The sequence below is a fragment of the Rhinopithecus bieti genome, unplaced genomic scaffold (genome assembly GCF_001698545.2).
Source record: "Rhinopithecus bieti isolate Rb0 unplaced genomic scaffold, ASM169854v2 scaffold_6536, whole genome shotgun sequence".
Lineage (NCBI taxonomy): Eukaryota > Metazoa > Chordata > Mammalia > Primates > Cercopithecidae > Rhinopithecus > Rhinopithecus bieti.
The window spans coordinates 1763243-1781658 of NW_016805524.1; the positions used below are offsets into that span (position 1 = coordinate 1763243).

Here is an 18416-nt window from a genome sequence, read left to right on the forward strand (position 1 = left end):
ACCCAAAAATAAACCTAAATGCTTACAGCCAACTGATCTTTGACAAAGCAAACAAAACCATAAAGTGGGGAAAGGACACCGTTTTCAATAAATGGTGCTGGCATAATTGGCTAGCCACATATAGGAGAATGAAACTGGATCCTCATCTCTCACCTTATACAAAAATCAACTCAAGATGGATTAAGAACTTAAATCTAAGATCTGAAACTATAAAAATTCTAGAAGATAACATTTGGAAAACCCTTCTAGACACTGGCTTAGGCAAGATTTTATGACCAAGAACCCAAAAGCAAATGTATTAAAAACAAAGATAAATAGTTGGGACTTAATTAAACTGACGAGCTTTTGCATGGCAAAAGGAACAAACAGCAGAGTAAACAGACAACCCACAGAGTGGGAGAAAATCTTCATAATCTATACATCTGACAAAGGACTAATATCTAGAATCTACAATGAACACAAATCAGTAAGAAAAAACAAGGCCATCAAAAAGTAGGCTAAGGACATGAATAGACAGTTCTCAAAAGAAGATACACAAATGGCCAACAAACATGAAAAAATGCTCAACATCACTAGTGATCAGAGACATACAAATCAAAACCACAATGCAATACCACCTTACTCCTGCAAGAATGGCCATAATCAAAAAATCAAAAAACAGTAAATGTTGATGTGGATACGATGAACAGGGAATACTTTGTACACTGCTGGTGGGAATGTAAACTAGTACAACCACTATGGAAAACAATGTGGAGATTTCCTTAAAGAACTAAAAGTGGAACTACCATTTGATCTAGCAATCCCGCTACTGGGTATCTACCCAGAGGAAAAGAAGTCATTATACAAAAAAGATACTTGCATACACATGTTCATAGCAGCACAGTTTGCAATTGTAAAATCATGGAACCAAGTCAAATGCCCATCCATCAACGAGTAGATAAAGAAACTGGTATATTTATATGATGGAATACTACTCAGCCATAGAAAGGAATGACGGGCCAGGCATGGTGGCTCATGCCTGTAATCCCAGCACTTTGGGAAGCCAAGGCAGGTAGATCACCTGAGGTCAGGAGTCTGAGAGCAGCCTGCCCAACGTGATGAAACCCCATCTCTACTAAAAAAAAAAATACAAAAATTAGCCAGGCCTAGTGTTGCATGGCTGTAATCCCAGCTACTTGGGAGGCTGAGGTGGGAGAATCGCTTGAATCCGGGAGGCAGAGGTTGCAGTGAGCCGAAATTGTGCCATTGCACTTCAGCTTGGGCAACAAGAGCGAAACTCCCTCTCAAAAAAAAAAAAAGGAATTAATTAACAGCATTTGTAGTGACCTGGATGAAATTGGAGACTATTCTTCTAAGTGAAGTAACTCAGGAATGGAAAACCAAACATTGTTTGTCCTCACTGATAGGTGGGAGCTAAGCTATGAGGACACAAAGGCATAAGAATGATACAATGGACTTTGGGGCCTTGTGGGGAAGGGTGGGAGGGAGGTGAGGGATAAAAGACTACAAATAGGGTACAGTGTATGTTGCTCAGATGATGAGTGCACTAAAATCTCACAAATCACCACTAAAGGACTTATGTAACCAGATAACACCTATACCCCAATAACTTATGGAAAAAATATATTTGTCAGCTGAGCACAGTGGCACATGCCTGTAGTCCCAGCCACACAGGGGCTTAGGCAGGAAGATCACTTGAGTCCAGGAATTCTCAGCTGTAGTGCAGTATGCAATCACATGTCCATGTTAAGTTCAACATCAATATGGTGACTTCTCAGACCTTAGGAGCTGGGGACCACCAGGTTGCCTAGGAAGAGGTGAACTGGCCCAGATAGGAAACAGCAGGTCAGAACTCCCATGCTGATCAGTACTGGGATCGAGTCTGTAAATAGCCACTGCACTTCAGCCTGGACAACAAAGTAGAAACCCATCTCTAAAAAAAAAAAAAATAGGTAAATACACACACAAACACACACACGCACACACGTATTTGTCAGTGCTATCCCTTCTTCACATCCACTACCAGTACTTCCTCCTTTATCTTACTGTCTCCAGCTCTCCCCTTTAGCCTACCATCCTACATTGTGCTACTTGAAATTTTTAGTGACTCTCGCCACATACAAGATAATGTTTGTTCTCTTTACCATACCGCAGTCTGACCCCAGGCCACTTTTCTGGTCTTAGTTCCCACTCCCCTCACAAAAACACTTAGCCAATATAGAAATACTCCTGGGCATATTATGCCTGTTTATGCCTTTGTTTATATCACCCCTTTCCACTACTTGTCTCCCTGGTAAATTCTTATCTATTCTTCAGAGCCCAGTTCACATGTTACTTATATCAAAAACACTTTCTGGGCAAAATTAACTGCTCTTATCCCGCTTTTGTATAAATGTTATTCTATAATAGCATTTACTAAGTTGTATTATGGTTTTGTGGAGGAGGGTAAGTGTCTCCTTAAAAAGGAATCAGCTCCTTAAAAGGAATCAGTTCACAATATTAATGTCAGTTGCGATAGCAAAACAACTCAGAAATGTTTAACGGCTCAAATAGGAAACAAATTTATTTCTTGGTCCCATAAAGTCCCAAAAAGGTTCCCAGTTAGCCAGTGGCCCTCTGCAAGTAATGATTTATGCTCCTTCCATCTTGTGATTCTACTCTCCTCAAGACTTTTTTTCAAGGTTGCCATGCGCAGCTTAATCCAGCAGGTAGAAAAGCATGGAAGGCATATTGCATGGGAGGTTTTCATGGACCAAGTCTTCTGTTGCATTGCCTGTTAATTCAGTCATAAGCCACCCCTAACTGTAGGGAGTCTGGGAAATATACTTTAACTGTATGCCCAGCAAAATAGAGGAAATGGGTTTAGTAACTAGATAGCCATTCTCTGATACAGGCAGATACCAGGTTCATCCTTACATCCTCGCCTCTAGCACACAGAAGGCACTGAATATTTATCTTACATATAGTTAGTATCTTTAAAGAGGCAAATAGATGAACAGATGAGTAAGAGAAAATGAAGTAGTAGATGTCCATGTCCTCTTTTAAACTGGTGCCCCCTTTTTTCTACTTGCTGTGGTTTTCAAAATGTAGTTTAGAAACCTGCTAGTTTCTGGGCAGTTTCCTTACAATGCTGTTATTGAAAATATAACCAGGTGTGTTGGCTCACACCTGTAATCCCAGTACTTTGGGAGGCCAAGGCAGGTGGTTTGAGACTAGCCTGGGTAACATGGCAAAACCCCATCTCTACCAAAAATACAAAAAAAATAGCCAGGCATGGTGTTGTGTGCCTGTAGTCCTAGCTACTTGGGAGGCTGAGATGAGAGGATTGTTTGAGCCTGTGAGGGCAGAGGTTGCAGTGAACTGAGATAGTGCCACTACACTCCAGCCTGGTGACAGAGCGAGACTCTGTCTCCAAAAACAAAAAGAAAATATAATAACATGTTATATAATTTGCCCATGACATCAAAGGAAAACAAACGTTATATTACTACTTCTCAAAAAGTATTCTTGACAGTACTGAAATTTCCTCCAAAGCACTCCAGCCCTAGGCCAAGTTAATGAAAGGGGTAGAGATGGTTTATTGACTCTTCTGTCTCAAAGATTTGGAAATCACAGTACTGGTTTATCACAGTTATCATAGAATCATGGGTATTCATTAGAGCTATACCTAATTTTCCAGATTAAACATATGCCGCTGTTGGATGTTAACTGCCATCCAGGTGGAACAGGACATTTTTTTTTTAACTTCTTATCAAAGTATAATATATAAACAGGAAAGATCACATAGCATAAATGTACAAAGTAATGCATTTTCACAAATTCAACAAGGCCCGTAAGCAGCATTCAGATGAAGAAACAGAACAGTATCAGTGTCCCAGAAATCTCCCTTATGCTTGCTTCCCCTTCAGTTGAGTACTGTCTTGGATTCCTGGAGTGAATTGATGCCAAAGATTTCAAATATTATATGAATTCTATTTAATTTCTGTTTTACTGTACTCTCATGGGAATCTATGTAAAGATTTAAGGGGAAAACCGACAAAAGAATCAAAACAGACACATTTTAAAGATGACTAGTTGTAAATAATCTTTTCTCAAAATATAAATTTTCATTATGCTAAAGCCTGGATAAAACATTTAATTTCCTGATGACCGTGGTTTTCAATTTTCACTTTTATGAAGTCAGAAAAGCCCAATTGTTTTCAATATTAACATGTAATATTTTAAGCAAAACCTCTGTTAAGCTAGCTAGTGAAAAGACATTTGACAAGAGTTCAACTCTATATAAATAACAGCACTTAAGAGTTTTGTTCAGTGAAAGTTGCATAAGTAGAAGGTTAAAATCTGCCTCAGTCCTCATGTATTCATTGGCCAGTTGATCTTGCCTCCTTGCCAACTTTGAAAAAAATAAAATAAAATGTAGTAGGGACAGAGATAATATCCACCAAGACCCTTGCAGTAAAAAGTAGAAAACTAGAAAGGTTTTTCAGTAAGAATTTGATTCTGGATGTAAACTACCAAGCTAAGTTAAATTTCTTGAAGAAAAGTCAGTCTGACAGTTTTTGATCACTGTCCTGAATTCTCTAAGAGAGTCATCCTTACAAAGTCCACTCTATCACAGAAGTAACAAAACTAGATAAATTTTCTACCTGCCAAATAGGAAGGCCACAGCTGCAGTTCCTGTGATCTTTAGCAAAGCACCTCTGATGTCATTTCCTTTTCTCCTGACTGTGTGAAGTGAATTTTAACAGGTTTATGCAAATTACAGCAGCCACCCAGGTGACTGGAGAATTGAGATTACTGATTCCCCAATTCAAGAAACCCTGCTGCTTGTTTTCTGTTTATAGCACCGAAAACAATTAAGTTCTGGTGTGTTAGGGGGTCAGGGAGGGCTGATAATGAAGGAGGCATTGCAAGCAAGACAGTTTTCAGATGAAGAGTGGTTCTCCAAGTGAGTTTTTGTAGATTAAAAAGAGAAAGATTGGGGTTCTGTTTGTTAATGCATTATATGTGTTCATAAGATTGTTCACAAAATATGACACATCCCCACACACAGACACATATTTATATAGTTGACTGGAAATACACCCCTTGAAATTATTTTCATATAACATTGAATACTTCTATTAACAGCTTGCAGCAGGTTTAACCAGACAAAAGAGATGATTTCTAACAGCTCTTTAATACCTTGCCATTGGATCAACTGTAATATAGTAATTGTTTGCAATATATGAAATATACACTTGGAAACTGTAAAAGCATAATAGTTCTTAATGTCAGACATTGGCCTTTCAAAAATAATTGCTCCCATTAGTATCTAATATCTTATATCTATTATATTATTAGATTTTTTTAAAGACTTTACAGTTTCAGTATTTAATATTAAGGATTTGATTGATTTTTATATATATGCCAAAGGAGAAACTTCCCTAAGTTATAGTCATTTCAGTTCTCTTAAATACTTTTATTTAAGAGTTGAATTTTATCAAATGTCTTTTCAATGTCTAGGGAGATGAACTTATTAGTTTCCTCCATATCTTTACTATGATTTTCAGGCGTCTTATAATATTGGAGCATTCTTGCATTTTTTAATAAACCTTATTTGGTCATGATCTTTCAATGTGCTTTTAGATTCTCTTTGTTAATATTTTGATTATTATTTTTAGAATATTAATAAAATTGGGTAGTTTTCTTTTTGTACCTTTGTCAGTTTGGGGCTTTATCTGTTTCTTTTTTTTTTTTTTTTTTTTTTTTTTGAGACAGAGTCTCACTGTCACCCGGGCTGGAGTGCAGTGGTGCGATGTTGGCTCACTGCAACATCCACCTCCTGGGTTCAAGCAATTCTCCTACCTCAGCCTCCTGAGTAGCTGGGATTACAGGCATCTGCCACCACGCCCAGCTAATTTTTGTATTTTTAGTAGAGGCGGGGTTTCGCCATGTTGGCCAGGTTGATTTCAAACTCCTGACCTCAGGCCTCAGCCTCCCAAAGTGCTGGGATTACAGGTGTGAGCTACCGCACCTGGCCTTTTTCTATGCTTCAGGAGAGTTTAAGTACATAGTAGTGAAATTATCTGACCTTTAAATGTTTGGTAGAATTATCCTGTGAAAATACTGAACCTTTAGCTCTAATGACAGTCACACATCTTTTTACTAGAGCTTCACTGTTGCTTATTAATTAATAATGTGGTCCTGTGAGTTAAGCTTAACACAAATAGCTTTATACTTATTTCTGTATACTACTTTTTATAGATTATTTTTTAATATAAGGTTGGCCTAAACGAGTTTTGTATTCTAAATTAAACTATAATCAGATAGTTTTGTAAAAAGACAGGTTTACATGATGGCTCACACCTGTAATCCCAGAGGATCCCTTGATGCCAGGAGTTCAAGGCTGCAGTGAGCCATGATCACTCCACTGCACTCCAGACTAGGTGACAGGGTGAGACCTCATCTCTTAAAAATAATAATACAATTTTTAAAAAAACATGTTTCAAAAGGTTTACTTATTAGTGTGGCTTCTAGAATCTAAAATCCAAACTTGAAAACATTTACATATCATGACTAGGCTCATCAAGGTCCCAAGGAAGAGAGACACACATAATTACCTTTTTTGTTGTATGGGAACATACAGACAAATGACATAAATGATTAGTTAAGAGGTGAAAGTGGTTGCCTCTAGGGAGAAAGAAATTATACAGTGGAGCAGTAACAGTTACAAATCTTAGAGGACTATTTGATTCTTTGCTACATCTTATTTTTCAATTTGAGATATGTATTAACTTTCCACTATGAAAAAATTAGAATTAGGTTTTCCTCTTCTCCCACTTTTGAGCACCATTCCTGTCCTCTAACCTCTCATGATGCTGGTTAGATCAGCATTTGATGTTGATGTTGTTATGACTGTAGACACTTTACAGCTGAACCGTGTAGTAAACTATGCTTACTTTTCCCGCTTTCCTGCAATTAGTCATTGTGTTTGCTTTGTTATTTTGGATAGTTTTCTGTGTATTTATCACTAATTTAACTCTGAGTATATAAATCTTCCCTTAGGGTGTTTAAATGTATCATGGATTCTCTCAATTTCATCTTCTGAAAGAACCTTCCCTTTAAGCCTCCCAGCTAATAACTTGCTCCTGTCTCAGCTTGTTTTCCTCCAGGCCTGGTGCTGGTGTCATCTCAGAATTCCCTGCACTCTCACCTGGGGCTTCTGGAACTTTGCCTCTCTCCAGTGTCCCATAACTTTCTTAAAACCCCCTCTGTTTTAGAGGAACCCACCTCCAATAGCTTCCTGAGAAATGGTGAATTTTTGAGACCTTAGATGTCTAAAAGTAGCCTTTTTTCATCTAACTTGATTTAAGGTATTTATGAGTATAGATTCTAAGTTGAACGTCTTTTTCCTTCTCAGTATTGTCTGCAAGGTTTCATTTCCTTCTGGTTTCAATATTGCAATAGAGAAAGCTAAAGCCCTTCTGTTGCTAACTTTTTTGGTCCCTGGCTTTTGCTTTTTTCCTTCTTGTCCACTGTATCCTGAAATTTCACAGTGATTCCTTCATCTTAAAATACTCAGCATGCAAAGGTGCCATATTTTGGCGGTGGTGTGTTCTGAGTCCCATCATCAGAAAAAACTCAGAGGAGTTGACTATAGTTTTAGTCAAAGTGGAGTATTTGTCAATCCGTGATAGGCCTTTTCAGTCTGGAAACATGTCCTTCAGTTCCAAAACTTTTCTTGAGGTGCATATTTTCTGTCATCTCTTTTGTGCTGTTTCATTTACTAAAATTCCTATTATTTTGTTAGAACTCCTGTACTACTCTATTTTTTTTCTCTCTCATTTTCATCTTTTGCCTTTTACTACACTTTCTGGGAGATTTTGTTAACTTTATCACCTAATCTTACTACATGTTTTTATTTCTGTTCTCAGATTTGTAATTTTCAGGAACCCTTTTTGTTTCTGAAATGTTCCTTTTATACTACCCTATTCTTGTTTCATAGTTGCAATTTCTTCTCTTTTTGCTGAGGATATTATATTCTATGGGGTTAGATTCTTTTGGAAATTTTCTTCATAACTGCCTTTACTTGTTCGTTTTTATTCACTGTCTTCAACATGACTTTCCTTAGATGACTAGTAATCCTGATTATCTTCTGATGTTTACTAATTGTGTTCTAATGGAAACTACAGAGCTATTTGGGAGCTCTGAGAATGTGAGGGGGAGTCTTCTGTACGCTTTAAGCCTCGCTGTAGGATAATCTGGATGACTCTTCAGTTGGGGACCTTCCATCATTGGTATCATAGAGTGTTTCTTCCTGAGCTGGTAAAATAACTTAGAAAAAGACTCTTCTAATCTTCATGTAGGGTAAAGGCCTGGCTGCAAGAATTATAGAAGCTGAGTGTGGAAAGAAGGCATAGGAATCTACATATATTCTTGTAATCTTCCTTTTTTTTTAGTATATTGTCTCTTCCTCCATCTGTGCCTTGTTTTACCCTCTTCAAAGATTAAACCTCCAGCGTTTCCCTTAGTGAGATTGGGGCACTTCTCAACTCAAAGTGGGAAGAGACTCTGAGGATCTGAATGTTTGTTAAAAAGACTTTCAATAGACCTTCCTTCCACTTCACCCTCCACTTCCAGATTTCCCAAATCCTTAGACTTTGAGGAATTCTGCAGTGCAAATCTGATTGGTTCTCAGCTTTCCCCACTGCTTATTTAGGCTTCCGTTTTCTCCTGTCTGATAAGTCACTTATCACTCATCTATATGTCATCACATTTACCCTGTTCCCACAAAATATTCCGTTATTGTGAAGATTTATTAAGTATATTCCAAGCATGGCTGGGTACAGTGGCTCATGCCTGTAATCCCAGCACTTTGGGAGGCCAAGGCGGGCAGACCACTTGAGGTCAGGTGTTTGAGACCACCCTGGCCAACATGGTGAAACCCCATCTCTACTAAAAATACAAAAATTAGCCAGGCGTGGTGGCGAGCACCTGTAGTCCCACTACTTGGGAGGCTGAGGCAGAAGAATTGCTTGAACCTGAGAGGCAGAGGTTGCAGTGAGCCAAGATTGCACCACTGCACTCCAGTCTGGGTGACAGAGCGAGACCCTGTCTCAAAAAAATAAAAACAAAAAATTATATATACAGATAGAGAAATAGATATCTATTCCAAGCACACAATAACTCAATACTGACTAGAATAGACAGGTAATTATCCTCTTAAACTAAATAAAATATAATTTAAACCATATTCCTTTAGACATTTATTGCTATTTGCTGTGATTTATTTATGTAAAATGTAAAATAGAGAGGTTAATAATGCCTAACCCAAAGTAATGTAAGGATTAAATGTGTAATATGTGTAAATCCCTGAAGACAGTGCCTGGCACATGGAAAGCAATCTATTACTAAAATTAGCTACTACTAAGTGCCAAGTACTGGGTATATAAAAACGAAAATGAGATGAGAGTCCTGCCCTTCTGGAACTCATAATCTTGTGAGGTAGAATAGTAAACAAAACAATCTGAAGCCTATAGAATAATATATAATTCAAAGTAGAATAATAATGTAGAGGCAAGGGTGACCAGTACAGAGAATTAAGTCTGTATATTGCTGAGAAGTCAGGGGGTGCTTTGCAGAACAGATTATTTGAACTCAGCTTTTTGTTTACCTGGTTTCTTGTCGGCATAGTTACAAAACAATATAAATGTAAATAAGAAATTTTGAAATAAAATACCTGTCATACTTTAAAAGTATTATAATCAGTTTTGTCAACAAAACTGAAAATTGGAGGAAAGGAAAAGGAAACAAAAGCATGCTAAATTTCTTATGTAGGGTAAAATTTATTAAAAAAAAAAAAAAAAGCTCTGTTCTTAAAATTTTAATTAGCAAAAAAATAGATTAAAGAGTCTTTTTCTGACCACCTGCTGCCTGTTAAGAAAGTTTCTTTTAAGCTTTTAGATAATCACTACTAAAATAAATTTTTTACCATTTATTAAGCATGCAACTTTGTGCCACCTACTGTGCTAAGTGCTTAAATACTTGTCTTTGAAAAGTATATACTGATGCCAGCCTAGGCAACATAGAGAGACCTTGTCTTTACAAAAAATAAAAATAAATTAGCCAAGCGTGGTGGCACATACCTGTGCTCCCAACTACTCGGGAGGCTGAAGTGGGAGAATTGCTTGAGCCCAGGAGGTCAGGGCTGCAGTGAGCCAGGATCACGCCACCATACTTCAGCCTGGGTGAGAACAGCTTGGAAAACATAGCAGGACCTTGACCTATTTCAAAAATAAACATATATATATGTGTGTGTGTGTGTGTGTGTGTGTGTGTGTGTGTGTGTGTGTGTGTGTATGTGTGTATAAAATGATGTAAACATATAATGATGTAGGAAAATACAATATAGTAAGTTAAGAATTCAAAAATCAGGTATTAAAACAATATCACAGTTTTGTTTTAAAATATAAATATGCATAGAAAATAAATATATATTCTATAATAATAAAAGCACTCCCTCTGAGGAATAGAAATGGTTGTTGATGTTCATTTCTTTTAAATACTTTCCTTTTCTATTTTCCAAATTTGTTATAATCAGTGCTTATTACTTACAAAATAAGAAAAAAGGTAGGAGGCCAGATGAGGTAGCTCATGCCTATAATTCCAGTACTTTGGGAGGCCGAGGTGGTAGGATTGCTTGAGTCTAAGAGTTCAAGACCAGCCTGTCAATTTTGTGAGATCCTGTCTCTACAAAAAATAAAAATAAATTAGCCAGGCTTGGTGGCCCGCACCTGTGGTTCCAGCTACTCAGGAGGCTGAGGTGGGAGGATCACTTGAGCCTGGAAGATTGAGCCTGCAGTGACCTGTGATTGTGCCTCTGAACTGCAGCCTAGGTAAGAGAGTGAAACCCTGTCTCAAAAAAAAAAAGAGAAAAAAGGGTGGGCAAAGTATTAAATTTTACTTCAGAGTGAGAATCTTCGTTTAGTTGAAGGAGAGCATTTTCTAATGATAATTTTCAGTGGGTGCAAGAAAAAAAAAAGAAACTTTTTAACTCATCTGTTTATTTGTGTCTAAAGATAAGGATAGAGAATAATTTACTTCTCAAAATTTCTTCTAAGCCTGAGTTCATAATTGTTATTATTTCTTATTTCTTCTTTCAACCAGAGTTCTATATACACCTGGCCACACTGATGATCATATGGCTCTACTCTTAGAGGAGGAAAATGCTATCTTTTCTGGAGACTGCATCCTAGGGGAAGGAACAACAATATTTGAAGACCTCTATGATTATATGAACTCTTTAAAAGAGTTATTGAAAATTAAAGCTGATATTATATATCCAGGTGGGTAATTTTTTTAATTTTTTTGTATTTTTAAATAGAGACAAGGTCTTGCTGTGTTTTCCAGGTTGTTCTCAAACTCCTGACCTCAAGCAGTCTTCCCACCTCAACCTCCCAAAGTGCTGGGTTTACAGGCATGCCAAAGTGGGTAGTTTTTCAAACCTAGCAAACCATTTGTGTCAGATGATGAGGAAGGTTCATTTTGGCTTGTCTCTGTATGTATTTGGCCTTGAAGAGATAACATATAAGGCCAGGCTCAGTGGCTCACACCTGTAATCCCAGCACTTGGAAGGCCAAGGCGGGCAGATCACGAGGTCAGGAGTTCAAGACCAGCCTGGCCAACATGGTGAAACCCTGTCTCTACTAATAATAAAAAAATTACCCGGGCATGGTGGCAGGCACCTATAATCCCAGCTACTCGGGAGGCTGAGGCGGGAGAATTGCTTGAACCTGGGAGGTGGAGGTTGCAATGAGCCAAGATCCGCCATTGCACTCCAGCCTGGGCAACAGAGTGAGACTCTGTCTGAAGAAAAAAAAAAAGGAAAAAAATACACCCCTAAGTCCTGTCTAGCTGTGCAGTTAAAGAGAAGGCCGAGAGCCATATTAATAACTTTTGATAAAGATATGAGGATTATTTTTCAACATAGTTATTAATAGAACTGTTCAAAGAAATAAGCTTACATTGAAATGGGAAAATACTTTCATTCCATAAGCCACCATCATTTTTGTTAACTTGATTTGTATTTGGACCACATTTTAGCTGTGTAACTTTGGGTAATGTTTGACCTCTGAGCTTTAGTTTTTTTAATTTACAATGTTGAAATACCAGTAGCTTCTATATCAACTATAAAATGGTAATCCTTATTTCCATTCTCCAGAAAAAGAAACATATTAATATCTCAGATCTCACTGGACTATTCTACAATATCAATCTCTCCTTCATCTTAAGAGCTAAGAAATGGCCAGGCGCAGTGGTTCATGCCTGTAATCCCAGCACTTTGGGAGGCCAAGGCAGGCAGATCACCTGAGGTCAGGAGTTCAAGACCAGCCTAGTCAACATGGTGAAACCCCATCCCTACTAAAATACAAAATTAGCCAAGCGTCGTGGCGGGCACCTGTAATCCCAGCTTCTCAAGAGGCTGAGGCAGGAAAATCACTTGAACATGGGAGGCGGAGGTTGCAGTGAGCAGAGATCATGCAACAGAGTGAGACTCCTTCTCAAAAAAAAAAAAAAAAAGCTAAGAAAGAACCCAACAAAAAGGCCCAAAAGGAAAAGGGACTAGGTCACTTAATTTTCTAAGTTCTTCTAACTTGCTCCTAACCCATTGAAAGATCCATCCATCCAGTATCTTCAACACATTTATACTCTGTGATGAGTTCCTACTGCTGGGGAAATAAAAAACATACAGTAGAGCTGGGCTTTTAGATTAATATGATGACGTTAAAGGATTGCAGGCTGATAGCTTTGGGGGTTTTGTTTGTTTTGCTTTGTTTTTGCTAAAGACAGCTATTTTAAAGAGAAGAGGGCAGACATTCAGTGAATTCACATTCAGGCTAAGCTAATGAGAGGCTGCCTAGTAAAGATTCTAGAGTGCTTTAATGAATCCAGTGAACTGGCTTACTAGCACAGCAGTTGTTTATATGTAAATTATGCTCTGTAGCCATAGCTACCATAATATTAAAGCCTTCTAGCCATCAGGTTTTGTGCAAGGGCCTTTACAGTTGTCATACTCACCAAAACCCTGTAAAGTAGGTAGTGGTTCCCTCACCACACAACAGAAGAAACAGCTTAGAGAGATTCAGATACTTATTTATTAGCCACACAGCGAATAAATGATAGGTCTGTGTCTAACCAGATCCCGTAACAGGTTAGCCTGCTTCTGAATATTTTGTTCTCAAATATTTGAGAACAACGTTCTTCCAGACTTGTATAATATCTTAAAGGGGAGGTAAATTATAGTATAACTTAATCTGGGTTGTCAAAATTTCTGACATACATAAGCTTATACATAGGATTCTTAAAGTTCTGTGGGTCTTGTGAATTTTTAATAGAGCTTGGTTATGTACATGAAACTGCTTTTTATATTCTCCTTTTGCAGTATTTTATAAGCTTAGCCTAATGGTCAAGAGCACAGAGTGGTTAAGAGATCCCATCAGAATCCTAACTCCACCCCTTCTTAGCTGTGTAACTGTGGACCGATTATTTACCCTTCATATGCCTCAGTTTCTGCCATAAGAAAGGTATAATAATTGTACCTACTTCATGGGATTCTTGTAAGAATAATGTATGTTAATCATTTAGGGCAGTGCCTAGCACATAGTGAGCACTTCATAAACATTACCTATTGTTATTATTGTAGTTGCTGTTTTTATTGCTATGTTTTATTGTTAAATTTGTATTCCTATTTTTAATGTACACAATATTTTCTATAGATTCTATTTGCTATAATTTTCTAATTGGGGGGCATTGTACATAATTTTAAATCTTTTCACCTATATAGCTTTCCAAATAGTTCATATTTGACATTTAGTATGCTTTTCAATATATCATATGAATTATTTTAAATAGAGTGAGTTAGCTTCTGTTGTACTTAGTATTTTTTTATCTGGCTGAAGTAACTCTTATAATTATTTTAATTCAGGACATGGCCCAGTAATTCATAATGCTGAAGCTAAAATTCAACAATACATTTCTCACAGAAATATTCGAGAGCAGCAAATTCTTACATTATTTCGTGAGAACTTTGAGAAATCATTTACAGTAATGGAACTTGTAAAAATTATTTACAAGGTAATTTTCAGTTTTCTTATTTGTATGTAGCCACAGATTTATTAGAATTATCTATTTAGTAGACTATAGAAATGGTAAACTTATCATATCACAGATCAGAAGTTATGCCACTTTTCTAGATGTGAGACCAGCAGCCTAAACTTTCTACAGTGCTAAAATTAAACAAAAACTGGCCTTAGAGAACAAAGATAGCCATTTTGAGCCATCATTGAACTTTATATACTTAACTATGTAGGAGAAACTGCCTAACTATGTAGGAGAAACTACCAAGAGCCTGATGATTACATTTTGTAATAATTTTTGCATTATTCTAGCCATCTTGATTATCTCGTGTCCTAGCCTGCACCAAGAAAGGAGGGGTGGCCTGCTAGACACAGATATTGGGATGGTAACAGTGAGAAGTAGTAGCAAAGCAGTGAGAAGTAGTAGCAATGCCAAACAATGGAGAAAAAGGAAAAAAAATCAAAGAACATGAGTAAAGTAGTATGTAGGGAAAGAGCCTTACACCTCAGTGGCCTCTGAGAATATCACTGTATTGACAGCACTATATGGCATTCAGTATAATTCAGTTTTTCAGCACATGTTTATTAGGTGTCTGCTGTCTAGGTAGCATAGCTTAGAGGTTAAAAATGTAAGCTTTTGTGGCCAGGCATGGTGGCTCACCCCTGTAATCCCAGCGTTTTGGGAGGCTAAGTGGAAGGGTTGCTTCAGCCCAGGAGTTCGTGACAAGCTTGGGCAACATAGTGAGACCTCAACTCTACAAAAAATTTTTTAAATGAGCCGGGCGTGGTGGCACATGCCTGTGATCCCAGCTACTCGGGTGGCTGAGATGGGAGGATCACATGAGCCTGGGAAGTAAAGGCTGCAGTGAGCCGATGTCGTACCATTGCACACCAACCTTGGTGACAGTGCAAGACTGTATCTCAAAAACTTTTTTTTTTTTGAGACAGAGTTTCTCTCTTGTTGCCCAGGCTGGAGTGCATGGTGCCATCTCAGCTCACCGCAACCTCCGCCTCCCAGGTTGAAGCAATTCTCCTGCCTCAGCCTCCCAAGTAGCTGGGATTACAGGCATGTGCCACCACACCTGGCTAATTTTATATTTTTAGTAGAGACAGGGTTTCTCAGTGTTGGTCAGGCTGGTCTTGAACTCCTGACCTCAGGTGATCCGCCTGCCTCGGCCTCCTAAAGTGCTGGGATTACAGGTGTGAGTCACTGCGCCCAGCCCAAAAACTTTTTTAAAAAAATTAAATTTAAATTAAACTATACAAAGATATTGCCCTGTAACCTAATAAATAAATTATAGGGCCAACTGTCTGTAGCATCATGAAAACGTTCTAAGAATAATTTTTACATTTATTCATTCATAAAATATTAATGTGTTTCTGCTATGTATTATTATGCTAAACACTGAATATTCAGTAATGAACAAAACAGATACTGCTGCTGGGCCGGGCATGGTGGCTCACGCCTGTGATCCCAGCACTTTAGGAGGCCAAGGCGGGTGGATCACCCGAGGTCAGGAGTTCAAGACAAGCCTGGCCAATGTGGTGAAACCCTATCTCTACTAAAAATACAAAAATTAGCCAGGCATGCTGGCACACGCCTGTAATCCTAGCTACTTGGGAGGCTAAGGCACGAGAATAGTTTGAACCTGGGAGGCGGAGGTTGCAGTGAGCTGAGATCATGCCATTGTACTCCAGCCTGGGCAACAAGAGTGAAACTCTGTCTCAAAAAAAAGAACAGATACTGCTACTGTCTTTATGGCGCTTACAACCTATTGTATCTATAGGAGTATAGATAGAATATAAAACAAGATGTATACAAAGTGAAATTGTGAAAATGTTAAGTTAAAATGTGTTTAAGATAAACTTTTGTTACATTTTGCTTTTCTTCAAAGCTTTCAAAAAAATTAACTGTTCTTTTTTTTAAAAAAAAGGAATGTTTTCACCTTCATTTTCTTTTAGAATACTCCTGAGAATTTACATGAAATGGCTAAACGTAATCTCTTGCTTCATTTGAAAAAACTAGAAAAAGAAGGAAAAATATGTGAGTATGCTTCCAAATTTTCTTCTATTACCAGCATTTAAAATATTTTTACAGAATGCCTTAGTTTCCTTTGAGGAAAAATAATACCCATCAGAGTTCTCCCATGAATATCACTTTAAATTGGAGAGAGACAGGCGCTAGGAAGGTCAGTAGCACAGGGCCAGTTGACCACAAGTTGGAACCAAAGGCTCCCATGGGAATTAGAATCTCAGTTGGAATTCCAATCCTTACCCACCAGAATGGCAATCACAGACATGTAGTAGGAAGATAACTTCTATTCTCCCAGACCCGAAAACCACGAAAAATTTTACATGTGGTAGATTTGGGAACAGCCAAAGGTTTTAAACAGTGGTAAAGGTAGTAAACTCAGAGATGTTAAAGCAGTAATTATGTAATTATTTTCTGGTGTTAGTTTGTCAAACTAATAATTTATAGAAATGTAATCCTTAAAAGCCAGAATTCTAAGCTTGAATTTGACATGGAAGCCTTAGCAATGTTTTTACATGTACCAAAATACCCAACTTTATATTGAGCAACAAAATTATTTTAAGAATTAGTGCTTTTTCTAGCCACAAGGTAACTTAAAATCCAGTGCATTTACTTATCTATTGTTAAATTTTTACTCTCTGATTTTCTTTCTACAGTTAGCAGCACAGATCCTGACAAGAAATGGAAAGCTCATCTTTAGTTTCAGATTAAAGAAAGCTTTGTTTTATTTTGCTTTGAGAGAATGGTATGTTTTCTTAACTATAGGTTATTTTATAGAGAGTATAAAAGTATAAAACATTGAAAATAACCCTAGATATGCTTTAAAATAATGTTATATTTATGCTAAAATATATGAATTACACTATACAACCATATGATAGGTTATTTCTCTAACCTTGGTCTTATAATGTTTTACTAAAAATTCAGAATCTAATAGTTTATCAGTTTTCAATAGATTCAATAAAATGGTTACTTTAAAAATAATAAAATTTATCCAATTTAAACTTGATGTTATTTTTGGTGGTCAGTTATCTATTATTAGTGATCAGTAATACTGTTTTCTATAGCTACTTTATTTAACAGCACAGATTTCTATGCACCCTTACTCTTTCCTCAACCCTTGTCTCTATCTGTACATAATTGCTTTGTCTTGATGTTTCTATCAACTATATCGTGACTATCTATTGGTTCCATAACTCTGTATCATGTGTATTTTCTTATTTTGGTATACCACAAATGATTCATGCAAATGAATTTTGGTGATTGAAAATATTAAATTCCTAATCTAAAGTATTATATGATGAGTAATTATTTCGGTAATCCATTAATGCAACCAACATACTTTCCAAGTTTAAATTTTAGTATGTAAATAGTCATCAGCTTATACATGAATTATATATCAAAAGTTTACATTTAAATTAAAGGATTATAACATAGGGCGTTTTTTATATTTTTATATAAGTAGTGTTCTTATATAGTGGTTAGGTTCACAAGGCAGTCCACCAGTGCTTACTTATACAGTTCTCAAACTACAATACTAAAATAAGCCCAGAATTCTGAGTGTATTTTGTTTACTCTTCTCTAAAGAGTGAGACTTTAAAAAGTTTTTTGTTTGTTTGTTTTTGAGACAGTCTCTCTCTGTCACCTAGGCTGGAGTGCAATTGCGCAATCTCAGCTCACTGCAGTCTCTACCTCCCAAGCTCAAGCAATCCTCCCACCTCAGCCTCCTGAATAGCTGGGACTACAGGCACACAGCACCACACCTGGCTAATGTTTTTATTTTTTATACAGACAGAATCTCACTATGTTGCCTAGGCTAGTCTTGAACTCCTGGCTCAAGCATTCCTACTGCCTCAACCTTCCAGAGTGCTGGGATGATAGGCATGAGCTACCACACCCAGCCAGACTTAACATTTTTTTAATTTTCTTTGGCAGCTTCATCTCTTTCTGCCTCTTTTCCCAAGGTCCCTAGAATTTTCATGCCATTCTAATACACTTATTCTCATGCTTTGAAGACCTAGACCCGTATTCCTAGAACTGGTTCTTATTACAAAATAACTATAAACTCAAAACAAAATCATCCTAATTGAAAATAGGCAAAGAACTTGAATAGACATTTCTCCACAAAAGATATACAAGTGGCCCATAACACATGAAAAGATATTCATCATCACTCATCATTAGATAAATGTTAAAACCCTGAGATACCACTTCAGGCCCATTGGGATAGCTGTTATTAAAAATTAAAATTAAAAATAAATAAATAA

The 18416-nt window shown here is 37.2% G+C and overlaps 1 protein-coding gene across 6 annotated transcripts in view; it reads left to right on the forward strand.

The window, feature by feature from the left end:
• LACTB2 (lactamase beta 2) overlaps positions 1 to 18416 on the forward strand; it is a 35605-nt gene that overhangs the window by 13175 nt on the left and 4014 nt on the right. For 5 of the 6 annotated variants that reach the window (XR_001885750.1, XR_001885751.1, XM_017872734.1 and 2 more), the window contains exons 4-7: positions 11149 to 11327; positions 13967 to 14115; positions 16080 to 16161; positions 16806 to 16894. Coding sequence is in view for 4 of the 6 variants with exons in the window: in XM_017872734.1 (XP_017728223.1) it covers positions 11149 to 11327; positions 13967 to 14115; positions 16080 to 16161; positions 16806 to 16849 (454 nt within the window). In the remaining 2 variants the exon portion in view is untranslated. Of the gene's footprint in view, positions 1 to 11148; positions 11328 to 13966; positions 14116 to 16079; positions 16162 to 16805; positions 17443 to 18416 lie in introns of those variants that run through there. The other variant, XM_017872731.1, reaches the window with a different exon arrangement.